The 13,853-nt window shown below is 37.2% G+C and overlaps 1 protein-coding gene across 1 annotated transcript; it reads left to right on the top strand.

Moving 5' to 3' along the window:
- The first annotated feature begins 7,656 nt into the window (after positions 1-7,656).
- On the top strand, positions 7,657-9,693 carry LOC148873596 (uncharacterized). The gene is made up of 2 exons (XM_088966415.1): positions 7,657-7,813; positions 8,007-9,693. The coding sequence occupies exon 2, from the start codon at positions 8,074-8,076 to the stop codon at positions 9,553-9,555; it is 1,482 nt and encodes a 493-aa protein (XP_088822541.1). The 5' UTR covers positions 7,657-7,813; positions 8,007-8,073; the 3' UTR covers positions 9,556-9,693.
- Positions 9,694-13,853: the final 4,160 nt, after the last annotated feature.

The raw sequence follows: 13,853 nt of genomic DNA, 5'->3' as shown, positions 1-13,853 counted from the left end.
GAAGCAGGGTTCCTCCACTAGTTTGAATAAAAACATGATAAGCTAAAGCATGAGCAACCTCATTTGCTGAGCGACTAATAGAAGAGAAGTTCATACAGAGCATTACAACTACAAAAATATATCATTTATAATAAAGTATGTGTTTGGTTCCATTGGCGTTTATTGAGTAAGCGTTGCCACATAGGTGCCCCATCAGCAAAGGTCTCATTATGCGCATTTGTACATATTGAAGTAAACATCAATTTCTGTACGCCTCTCCCATTTCAAGAAGTTTCATTTTGGAACTAACACCAACGGATTGACGTTTATTGGCACTTTTGCTCATGTGGTGCCTAATGGCATCTATATGTCATAAACGCCCTCATTAATTGTTTTTCTCAGTTTTACAGCCACATCAAGTACAAATTGTTTACTCAATAAACGCCAAATGAACCAAACACATACAAAATAGTAGTCCTTCGGACAATCATTCAAGTTCTTAGAGAACCCATTAATTAACTGAGAACGGTCCTTACTTCTATTCAATGATAAGTTTATTGAGCCCTCTTGATTTAGCCAACTGCATCCCTAATGCCGAGATTGCCAAGTTCCTATTAGCAGCAATAAAATGACCATCAGCGTCTCTAGTAATGGCACCAAAAGATGAGCATCCCACAAACCGAAACCCCCCTCTAACCTTGTACCAACCAGCATTTGGGCCCTCCATAGCTTTTCTACATCATTGGATGTAGATGTTTTCAGTTTTAAGGCTGCCAAACAGTCTTTCCTCAAAATGATTGACTTTTGCTATGAAACTATCAAATGAAACTGAATTTACCGACTTCAAATCAGCCCCCCACAAGATAGTTTTCCACAATATCCCACAGCATATCCCTACCGTGTATTGGGAACATCTTTCAATGATAGTGCCAGAAATGATGAAGCATTATCGGGAGATGTTCCCAATACACAGTGGGGATGTGCTATTGGACGTTGTGGGAAACTATCTTGTGGGGGGCTGATTTCAACTCGAATTTACCTATCAAGACAAAACAGTTCTCAAATTTGGGATAGTTTCATTTAGGCCACGTCTTTTCTTAGGATTTTGAAGGGAAAAAGTTAGTCAATGAGATTGTGTTTCTTATTGACCAATTTACCCAAGTTTTTATTTTAAAAACATGTGAACTTAGGGCAAAATTGATTTTCCTAGATATCACCTTCTCAAACTTGGATAAGTTGAGTTTCCTAAGTAGAAGGTAAATAAAAAAAAATTAATGGTAAAAAAATATCTCCATGTACAAGACACATTTACCCAAAAATATTAAACAAAAAAAGAATATGGGTAATTGTATTTACCCAAGTGCAATTATCAAAATAAATGTTTCCTAAGGGGTAAGTGCACTTACTTGGTAAATAAATTCATAAAAAACAAACAAGTCCTTAAAAACACATCATTTCTAACAAACCAAATATATCACACAGTTATAAAGTTATTATAAAGCACATGAAACCAACTTTTGGGTCTTTGATGTACACTGAGGTCATCTTTGGGAGTGGTTAAGTTAAAAATAAGTGCTTATTCAAATAAGCACTTATTTACATTTGGCACCCAACTTTTTCAAGTGCTTATTTTTTAAAACAAGCACTTATTTTATATTGGGTGTTTGGTAGTCTTTTCTCTAATAAGCACTTAATAAGCATTTATGACTATTTTGTTCTTCATTTTCTTTCAAAGTTTCAAAATATACATTTTGAAAGCACTTTTAATAAATTATTTTCATAAAAATACTTTTATTAAAGTACTTGTATAAAAGCTCTTTATGAAAACACTTTTATAAAAAGCACTAAGTACCTTTATAAAAGTGCTTTTATAAAAGTACTTTTGTAAAAATGTTTTCATAAAAGTGCTTTTGTAAGGGTACTTTCTTAAAAGGTTTTCATAAAAGTACTTTTATAAAAGTGCTTTTGTAAAAATACTTTCATAAAAGTACTTTCTTAAAAGTGCTTTTACAAAAATGCTTTCATAAAAGTGCTTTCGTAAAAGTTCTTTTATAAAATTCAACTATGGATAATTTTATAAGTGGTATTTTAAAATTCAACTCGGGATAATTTTGAAAGAAAAAAATTGAATAAGTGCTTATTGTATAAGCACTTTAAAAAGTTGGAAATTTCGGCTTAAAAAATAAATTATTTTTAAAACAAACACTTATTTCGAGTTACTTCCCAAATACCAATAAGTTCTTAATGGCCAAAATAAGCACTTATTTTGAAACATAGCCAAAATAAATTATCATTAACATATAACATCCAATCGATGAAATTCCAATTTGCATGGAGATTAATAAATCTACCTCCAAAATTACTATACCATATAGCCTGAGCTAGGTCACACTGAACTAGTGTACATAGGATTGATTCCTCTTCCATCCCATAGATTTTACAACCCACACCCTACGAGCTGCCCCTAGCTTTCAAATTATCACCCCGAGCTAATGCACTATCGTAACATCTCAATCAAAAACATTTTAATTTTTTGAGCTAAATTTGAAACCCAATTTTTCCATAGTTTAGAGAAAGGATTTGTGGTACCTGGGGTTGTTTATGAGTCGGACTAGTTCGATTTCAATTAGTACTATCAACCAAATCAGAATTTTTTGGTTGACTTTGAAGCCAACCGACAAAAGGTAAAAACCAATTCTAACATATTTGTGAGTTGACATTAGTTTTTGGTGAGGATCAAACTTGACCACAAGGGCAAGGATGGAAAGTTGTTAGAGTAGGTTGTCACCTTGTCTCAGAGTGTCACCTCGGCTACTGAGAGAGACCTACAACCATAGGAGATGTTAGAGGCCCTGGGCGATCCCAGGCGTGTGAACTCTGATGGTTAAGTCAATAATTGCCAAGGGAAAATAAAGTGAGCTGGAGAGCTTGGTGAGTTCCACACGACGAGCTAAAGAGCTCGTAGGGAGACTGGAGAGCTCGTAGGGAAAGCTAGTGAGCTCCATGTGATGATCTGGAGAACTCATAGGGAGAGCTGGTGAGTTCCACATGATGAGCTCGTAGGGGGAGCTGGAGAGCTCGTAGGGAGAGCTGGTGAGCTCCACGTTATGAGGTAAAGAGATTGTAGGGGGAGCTTGAGAGCTCTATGTGCCAAGGTGCCCGACGTGCCTTGTTCATAGTAGTGTACTATCATATTCAGTTGTCCGAATGAATGGGGGACTCACCTATTTATAGGAGAGGGGCTTCATCTAAGAGCCGACACGTCTCTCACACATGGTTAGAGCTCAGTCCAATTGTCACACCCTCAATTGACATGTTGTGTGCACGTGGTAGGTAGTGGGTCTGCATGGAGTGCGCTGGCATTGATGTTCTAATAAGCTCAGCCATGTCTTGCTTGTGCATGTTATGAGTTGGTGTCAGTTCATCTTGTAGCTTGTCAGGACTAGGTTAGCTCATCAATTGACAACTTTACCCCCAACATGCTACCACTTGGTGGTTTCTAACTCGTGGTCGATTTTGGCCTTATCAGTTTTGATCAATTTGAATTACACAAATTGAAACTTTTAATTTGTTAGATCAATCAGATAAATTGATAATGTTGTTTTCTAACATTTTTTTTAGATTCTTTGTATGCCAATAAATTTCTTTATTTAACTATTTTCTTTATGATCTTGATAAGTGTGGAACATCAACCGAGGGTCCATTTGGTTCACAATTGGAATCATAATGGTCCATTCCCATAGTCTGATTGATTCAGACAAGAATGAGAATGAGAATTGAAATCTGCAAGGATGGAATTTCATTTCCAAGGGAGGGGTAGGGAATGGCCATCCCCTTAAATGGGGAAATGCCATTCCAGCAGGAATGGGAATGTAATTCTGACTCCATCCAACCAAACAATTGCAATTCCAAACCCCTATTCCCACGAACCAAATGGGCATGAGATTCATAAAACTTTTGACAACACCTCAAATTGTACTGTGATAACACACTTACATAAACCGAGATTCATAAAGGCTTTGAAGAAAGAAGAAACTTTTAAGGCAATCGATGATAAAGTAAATGGTTTAAGGCTAAAAACAAAAAAATAATCATTGTACATTGATTAAAAAACTTAAGAGGGACCAAGGTACTTTGAAGTTCAAATTTGCAAGGTTTTAAAAACTGACCCGACAATGAAATTGTTCTTACCACTACTTTCTGGGTCAACAGTTAAACCGTTTGGGTTGAACACTTCAATCTGTGACATCATAAATATGATAGTGAACTTATACAATATTTATAAATAATAAAATTTACCATAAAATTAAACAAAAATGTTTGAATCACCATTGCAACCCATATATCCAATTCGGTGGATGTTGCCCAACAGGATTAAACCATTGCAACTAGCACAACAACAAAATCAGTGTAGGAGGTCAAGATTCAAATATGGAAACTTGAAATTTCTCCCTTCTTCTTCAAACAAAATCAAAATAGCTGTGGGAGGTCAATATTCAAATCTAGAAATTGAAACTTTTCTCCCTTCTTCTCAAACAAAATCAAAATCGATGTGGAAGGTTGGGATTCAATAGTACCGTTGTAATCCTTGAATCACCTCTACAAATGGTGGAGCTGCAATAGAAAAATGGAACCCCAAACTAGGTCATCATTGCAAATAGTGGTCGTCATTGTAAGGAAAGGATAGAGAGAGATTGGAGACAGGGAGTTGATGTCTTAAGGGTCTCCTTCAAATCCCTATGTCACTGTTGAGTTTTCAAACCTGTGGAGGAAGGTGGCTTGGGGATCAGGTCATTGTTTGAGATTATCAAAGTGTTTCGAGTGAAAGTATGCTTCAAGCTAATCCAAAATAACTCTATTTGGGCAAAGTTTTTTTATTCAATATACCTGAATGATAGACCGTCTGACCTCATATCAAATCATGTGTCTTCCTCAAAATTTTGGAAAGAAATCTGTGGAGTTAGTGATCAGACTACAATGAATAGAAAATGGATTATGGGCCAAGGAAATGTTTCTTTCTGTACCATAGTTGGACTAGTAAGGCTCTCCTATTGGATTTAAAAAATCATGAGGATCTAATTGATTTTAAACTCTACGAAGTCATCATCAAGAATGGGTCCTAGTCATTTCCAAATTCTTTAAATGTTAGTCAGAACATCCAAGAAATTGCTATAAACTCTGATGTAGTTTTGGAAGCAAATGACAAGCTAGTTTGGACCTGTACTAATTATGGAAATTTCATAGTTGGATTTGTTTGGAATCTCATCCACTCATAGGTAGACTTGTTCATGGGTCGGGTAGCCTGACGACTTGGCCCGGCCCGCACCCCGGTTGGGCTTGGACATGTAATTAGGTCCACGGGCCTGACTTCAGCCCCAAAATAGCAAGCCTGACTGTGTTTCGGGCTTGGCTTGGGATTTGTCAAAAAAGCTTAGCCCGACTCAACTCAACATTATATATTTTATAAAATATATAATATGTATTTTATACAATATAAAATATATAGTATTTATTAGAATATATATTAATAAGTTAATATATATACATTTTTTATTTTTTCTTTATAATTTCTCTCTCTCTCTATTCAGTTGCTTCAGTAATAGCTGCAGCATGAGCTAGACTTCGAGCTTGGGCCCAGTCTTGGGCTTCGGGCTTTTTATGAGGGCCAGGCTTGGGCCCAAGTTATAGGCATGATGGTCGGGCCTTAGAAAAATCTATTCATACAGAGTGAAAGCCCGACCTGCCCTGGTCCATGAACAGGTTTACTCACATGGCACTTAAGTAAGTTGGTCAAGGTATGTTGGAATTTTGGTATCCCCACCAAGATTTTGATTTTTATGTGGTGTTTTCTTAATAAAGCATTCCCAGTGGACATGGCTATCAAACAAAAAGGGACTTTTAGCCTTTAAATGTAGGTGTTGCAGATATGCTAATGAAGAATCTTTTGATTACCTATTCTCTAATGGAATCTTAAATACAAAATGTTGGAAGTTCTTTGTAGAAAAAATTGGCATTCCAATTCACTCCACCCAACACATTAGAGACCGCATTGTAGATTAGTGGAGCACATGCAACAATAACTCCCATTGTAACCAAGTTCTTAGGGTGTTGCCTTCGGTGCTACTTTGGGAAATTTGGGTGGAAAGGTGTAGATGAATCTATGATGGAAAGTCTATCCCTACAAGCCAGGTAATCAAATGCATCATAAATTGGATTGTTGAAATTGATAAAGTTACTTCATTACCCACTATTGAGGATGCAAATGATTGGTGGATGATTGAATTTCCAATTCCACCTAAGCCCACCAAATCAAAGCTATATAAATGGGTAATGTGGCAAGGTAAAACTAATTTCTGATGGTGCTTGTTGAGCAAAGCTAGGTGTAGGAAGCTGGGGAGGTTCGATTTGTGATGATAAGGGCAGGTTTCTCAAGCTTTCTCAAGTCCTTATGGTATTTGTACATTTCTTCAATCAGAAATTAAAGTTCTTTGGGATGAAATTAATATGTGTATTCACCATGATTATCTTAATATAGAGGTTGAATGTGATAATTCTACGGTGGCAAGCCTCTTCAACTCAACCTTTATTTCATGGAGTATTCATTAGTGTGTAGTTGAAATCAAAAGGCTTGTTGACTCCTGTAATTACTCAATAAAGCATGTATATAGTGAAGCAAATAGTCCAACATACTATTTGGCTAAAATGGGTGGGTTGTTGAAAGGATTCATTAGCACCGACACTATTTCACATATACTAGATTAGGTAAGAAAGTTAGTTTTTAAAGATTTTATAGGCTTACCCAATTTAAGAGTTAGATAATCTATTCATGGCTTTTCTTGTTGGCTGGGCTGAGAGGTTAAGGTTGAGAGATTTGTATCAAGGGTTTGGGGCAAGGAGGGCCAAGTCCTCCCTTGTTAGAGTTGTTTTTATTTTTGATAATGGTTAATAAATTTTAAGATGGCCGCCCCTCCACATAGAGTAAATTTTGGGGTTATAAAAAAAAAGCTACGCTTTCATTGCAAGCCTACGTTGCAAATGGTGGTTGTCGACACAAGAACCAAGGATAGAGGGAGATTGGAGATAGGGACTTGAGTCTTGATGGTCTCCTTTAAAGCCCCAAATCTTTGTTGAGTCTAAGAGATTGAAATTGAAAGTCTTAAGAAAGAAGACTTTTGTAAAAACCCACTTTTGTAAAACCTTACTATCGTCTGATCGAATGAGAAATAGGACCGAAATGTCAATCCCTGCCCAAGAGAGAGAAAATGAAAACCTTCAACTGTGGAGCATCTACAAAACTAGAAAAATAAAACTATTAGACCTGAATCACAAAATATAAATAAAAAACAAAAAAAAAAAGTTAAACCTGGATCGAAGAAACACTCCTCTCCTATAATCAATGAACTCCAAAAGTAAGTCATAACATCTGCAAACTCCAACAACAACATAGATAATTAATAAATCCTTACAAAGATAAAAAAAAAACAGAAAATCACAAAAGTATTTTAGTGTGATGGGTATCACATATACAAAAAAAAAAAAAAAAAGGGACGAGTAATGGTAGACATACAAAACCCGATGTTTGTCCAATGCATGGGGCCGGCCCGGCCCCAGGTTTTCATGAAACCCGGCCCATAATCAACGTACGGGCGAAAATGGAATTACAACATTCTGGCGGGCGGGTTATGCACTTATGCTAACCGGTCGAATAAATATTTGAGGGAGAGAAACAGAGAGCTTAAATGGTGTCATTTCACGGCGGCGAGAAGAAGCCACCGAATCTTTCAAAGTTCATCTCTCCGCTTCCGGCATATCCATTGCCATGCATCTAATAAAGGTTTCAAACCCTCTCTCCCTCTCTCTCTCTCTTTTCTTTGTGTCTCTATTTATGTTATCTCTATTACAATTTTATTTTAATAGTTTCTTCTTGGATTTCACGTATTGCCATTTTTTTAGTTAATTTTGATCCATATATCTACTCTACTCTTTATTTTGGTCATTAATTTTAGGGTTTCGATTATCCAATTTAGGGTTCGAAAGCATTCTGTATTGTTCTGCGGTTTATGTTCTAGGGTTGCTTTTGTCCCTCTCTTTCTAATGGCGGCCATGGCCGAAAAGCCTAGAAAGGGAGCCAACGTGCTTCCTTCTAAGCATTCGCAGAAAACTTCTTCCTCGCAATCCCAACTTCCTCAGAGGTCGTCACAGACCTTCCCTTCGTATCTTGATACCCCGAATATCTCCCCTGGTGCCAAGAAATTCTGTGAAATCCTCTCAAAAGTCCCTGTTCCTGAAATTGATGCTGAGCTACAACGTACTGGGATTCCACCGAGATCGGAGTATGTCGAAGAGGTGCTCAGGCACACCTATGGATCTCCGGCCGCTGCTGTGAAGTTCTTCAGATGGGCGGGGTTGGCAACAAAGCACACATCTTATTCGTGGAATCTAATGATTGATTTGCTTGGTAAAAATCAACTCTTCGAAGCAATGTGGGATGCTATCCGGTCTATGAAGCAAGAGGGTGTGCTCTCAATGGCGACTTTTGCTTCTGTTTTTGGCAGCTACTGCGCTGCCAGCAAGATTGATGAAGCCATCATGACGTTTGATGTTATGGACCGGTATGGAATTCAGCAGGATGTTGTTGCTGTGAACTCTCTCCTCAGTGCAATCTGCCGTGAGGATAACCAGACCTCAAAAGCCCTTGAGTTCTTTGAGCGTATCAAGACCCAAGTCCCCCCAGATGCGGACACTTTTGCAATTTTGTTGGAAGGGTGGGAGAAAGAAGGGAATGCCACCAAAGCGAAGACCACATTTGGAGAGATGGTGATTCGGGTAGGTTGGAGCCCACAGAACATGTCAGCTTATGATGCATTTCTTACAACTCTTGTCCGTGGAGCACAGGCGGATGAAGCAATCAAGTTTCTAAAGGTTATGAAGGGGAAGAACTGCCTTCCAGGCATGAAATTCTTCTCCAATGCTCTAGATATTCTTATTAGGCAGGGCAATTCAACCCATGCTGTGTCCCTGTGGGACATTATGGTGGATAGCGGCTTGGTTCCTAATCTGGTCATGTACAATGCAATGATTGGCTTGCTATGCAACAGAAACGAGGTTGACAATGCCTTCCGTTTCCTTGATGAGATGGTCTACTATGGTGCATTCCCGGATTCCCTCACCTATAATATGATTTTTCAGTGCCTGATTAAGAACAGGAAGGTTCATGAAGCAGCTAGATTTTTCTCAGAGATGAAGAAGAATGAATTCCCTCCAACTCACTCTAATTGTGCAGCAGCCATCAAGTTGTTTTTTGATGGAGATGATCCTGAGCTTGCAATTGATGTGTGGATGTACATGGTTGACAGTTGTGTTTCTCCTCTTGATGAGAGCTCAAATATGTTGCTTATTGGGTTTCGTGATTTGGGTAGGCTGAAGGAGATAAGAAGGTTTGTGGATGATATGCTTGCTATGAGAATTAATATATATGAATCAACAATGGAAAAGTTGAAAACTGCTTTCTACAAGGAGGGGGGAAGCGAAAGAGATATCTATGACAGGATTGAGAGGAGGTGGAAATCCAGTTAGAAGTGCTAGAATGACAGATACAATATGTTTATAGATGGAAATCACCATTCAGCATGTATTCCCTAGTTGCTTTTTGTAACTATACTTTTTAAAAATTTCGGAACATAATGGAAGTTCATTTCAATTGCAGTTGCCTTTTATGTTTTTTCCATTTTATACTGATTTTATATTCCAAAATGCTTTTTGAATATTATGGTTTACTCCCCCTGATTTGTGCTACTGTCATGGAGAGCACTCACCATGGAGATGCATTTGCAAGGTCTTGTGGAGCTTCTATCATTTCATGCGACAATGAGTATATGCCTACTTCACCATTCAGTGCTTCCATGCTATCTTACAATGATATTGGGAACAAGAGATAGCACAGGATAGTATTTTTTTCCCATAACATCTTTCTGGTGCTTTCTTATGGAGATTCCTCTATGTGCAATTTCTCCATGTCACCTGGTTATGTGCAATACCCGTACATAACAGAGGTAGTTCATTGTGTACAAGATCCAGATAGATTTACAAGTTTCATATTCTCATTTGTTGCTTATGCCCCTTCGTCATTGTTCACTCTCCCCTAATTGTCGTTTTGGTTGTTTCCATCTCACAGACTTATAGGGCTTGTTGCTCACATTTTTACTTGATCTTGGTAGACATTATTTTCTTTCTAAATAAAGTTGTTAGTTTTCAGATCAAGCTTTTGATTCCCTTAATTCATCTATCGTCACTCTTCTTGAGTAGATGAACTTACTTTTTCGTGTTACTTTTGGTCCTTATTGCCATCATCCTCTTCAGGTTTATATTCGAAGTACATAGTAGTAGGATTTAATGTGCATCATTTCTTCAGTAGTAAGCCTGGAATTTGAATGTATTCCTGATCCTTTTGTATGTCAAAACTATGGCATTATAACGTAATTTTCCAATGTCAGATTTTCCACTTATATTTCTTTGTTGAAAGGATGATATTTCTGCAAGGAAAAATAAAGAAGTGGGTCTTTCCCCCCTATATCCATAGAAAACCAGTTATTTTTGAAATTATCTAGAAAAACCAGAAAAGCTTTGCAGTTATTTTACTCAAACAAACCAAATATACTGTTGATTGGTTTTCATATGGAGATGGAAAGGAAAGCAAAACTATTTTGTCAGTATCTCCCTTTCCCACCTATTAGAACATATCTCTTGGTTCACATTTCCTCTTTATTATCTATCTTTTGTTAAAGTATGTATTTAACATTTAAGGAGCCTTTATTTTGGGGAATTTAGTCCTAGGTGTAACGGTAAAATCTCATGCTGGCAAGTGTGAGAACATTGTATGAGTCTGATAGCAACCACTACGTGCAAGGAAAATGCCAAAGGTTAGGACTGTATCCAGTTCCCAAGACCTCATACAGCTGGGACGAACATTGGGTAATGACCATATTTTAGTCCAAGGTTTTTTTTTTTTTTTAAATTTTTCCAGATTCCGTTATTTTAAAGAGGTCGTGGAGGAGTGATTCTGCAATGACTCTTTTCACCTGGTATTGCAAGTGGGTATGTTGGAGTTTGGACAATGATGATGATGGACAAAGTTCATGGAGTTTATTTCTTTGAAATAGAAGGATTCACCATTCAAGGAGGAGGAGAAGTGATGCAGGAATTACCTAAGCAGCAGCTAATTATGTGGCTGAAATACACCCTAACCAAGCCGTAAAAAGGCTCAGAAAGCTCTCAGTTTATTGGTTGAAAATTAGCGTTGCTCTGCTAAGTAGATTGGACAGAACCTAAAGTGATTGAAAAATCACTAAGCAGGGAAGCAAGCAGAAATTGAAAATGTGGTGAACAGGGGCTCAAATGGCATTAAGTTTGAAAAAAACAATAATAAGTTTGAAAGAGATGGTAGGATGGCTGCTGTACCACTTAGAGGGGATTGTAGAACTTCATTAACAATGAAAATGCAAAGGAAAGATTGGTAGGGAGGTAAGAGGCATGTAGAAGTTAAAGAAATATCCTAAAATACAAGAGGAACATAGACTAAAGAAAAACAAACTTGGAATATTAAGATAGTGATTCATTTATAAAAAAAAAAAAAAAATTAAGGTTGTGATTTAGTATATCACATTCAATGACGAACTAAGCTAATTACAGTAAATTCAAGATATGTCCTAATGGAGTCAGCACCATTAGGTTCCTCTAGGAGTCAGCAGCTAGAGATGAAGGAGTTGGCACCTTCATAAGCTTTGAGTCAGCACCAAACTATAAAACTTACAGGAGCAGTTCAAAACTCTTTCATTCGTCATCTCTAGACAGTCTTTACAATGATATCTGAATCTATATATCTATATATATATTAGACGAGCATTCAATCCTTTCTGAGATTTACAATATAATTATCTTCCTAATCAAATGTAACTAAACAAGGAAAGAAATATATCTTATCTAAAATGTTCTCTCAATCTCTTATCAGTAGTAAACATGGAAAGAAACAAATCTAAAATATTTTTTCAATCTTTGATTGACATGTTGCTAAATCAAATCTTTTGATTGAGAGAGTTTGTATGAGCCTCAAATCTTTGATTGAGAGAATCTTTATGGGCCCCACATGAGCTTACCATCTCTGCTGGAATGGTCTGTCTTGCATGTAGACTGCAAATATGGTTACAAGCCCATGGTCTTTGGATTGGGTCTTTCTTTTAGCCCCATTTCTTTTCTTTTTCAACTCTCCTTGGCTTGAATGAACTCAACTTTGGTGAGTTTAAGGATTGGTCTTGCTTGTACAAATCCAAATTGATGGCTTAGAAGTTTGTTGCAGTAATCCAAGTACAATAAAAATAGGTCTGCCCTTATACTTAAGAAGAAACTTCTGATTAACCTCCATTGCATGTTAACACCAATTAGTCATCACGTGCATATTCAGTCTCTCGTTTAACTTGGGGACAGTTGGAATTTTAAAGTTTTATTTTTCATGTCTTTCATCTTCATGGTGCCCATGATAGAGTCAAATATTCAACATTAAATGTGGGACTTGTATTTAAACCATCAAGGAATTCCAAAACATAAGCATTGCAACTGTTTTTCTTTACAATCTTGTATGGATTAACATTTCTAGAGTGAAACTTTTGGTTGGTCCCTTTAGGAAATCTCTCTGGTCAAAATTGCACCATGACCTTATCACCAACATCAAATTCTACAAAACACCGATGGGAACCAGCTTGTGCTTTATACTTAACATTGTTAGTTGCAATCTTGTATTTAACTTCCTTATGAATACCATGAATGTGTTGAGCACAGGAATTTGCTTCTTCACTTGGTCGTGCTTCAATGGGCAAAGGACCAAATCAATTGGTTGGCAAGGTTTGATGCCCAAAACCAGTTCAAATTGGTGATAATTGTATTATATGATTCACCAAACTATTGTGAGCAAACTCAGTCATTTGTAGAACTTGGTTCCAAGTAGTCACATGGTTCCCTACTTGACAACGTAACAAATTCCCTATGCTCCTATTTGCTACCTCAGCTTGTTCATCAATTTGAGGGTGATATGTAGCAGAAAACTTGAGCTTAGTATTCATAATCTCTGGAAGAGTTTGCTAAAAGTAACTCATAAATGCCACATCATGATCTGATACAATGGTCTTTGGCATGCTTGTGCAATGAGCAACTTCCTTAAAGAACAACTAAGCTATGAACAAGGCATCTGAAGTTTTTTGAGCATGGGATGAAATGTGACATCTTGGAAAGCCTGTCAACAACAACATAAATTGAATCAAAGCCTTGAAGGGACTCAGGTAATCCTAAAACAAAGTCCATGCTAAGGTCTTGCCATGACTCTTGCAGTATAGCCAATATATAGTCTTATGTTCTGCTTCCTACCTTTAGCCAATTGACAAGTCTTGCCACATTCTTTCTTAGGCCAGGCCAATAGAATTGATCTTCTACCATAGCAATGGTTAATTCCCCAAACCTGCCCTGGACCTGGTGGTAAAATTACTAAAATTCCCCTATGTTTAATATTAATTTCTAAAATATTCCTAAGTTTCTCCCAAATTCTTAAAACCTCTAGGATCCCATAATCCCATTTCTAAAATACCCCCAAATTCCCATAATCCAATTTCTAATATACCCCAAATTCCTATAATCCTATTTCTAAAATACATCCAAATTTAATGTATATTCTTAGGTGGTTGCCTTGCGGCTGTAAAAATTCAGGGATTCTCCCTGTCCTTGATGGGGAGAGGGTGCCCTTGTTAACCTAGAAACTGAGAGAGAGAAGGGAGGAAGAGTAGAGAACACCGAGAATGTTCGGTTGGTTATGATGTCTCGACCCAACCAGG

This window comes from Nelumbo lutea, chromosome 1, assembly GCF_056320005.1.
Source record: "Nelumbo lutea isolate HS-2025 chromosome 1, American lotus-T2T, whole genome shotgun sequence".
NCBI classification, from domain to species: domain Eukaryota; kingdom Viridiplantae; phylum Streptophyta; class Magnoliopsida; order Proteales; family Nelumbonaceae; genus Nelumbo; species Nelumbo lutea.
This window is presented reverse-complemented; position numbering and strand designations above follow the sequence as displayed.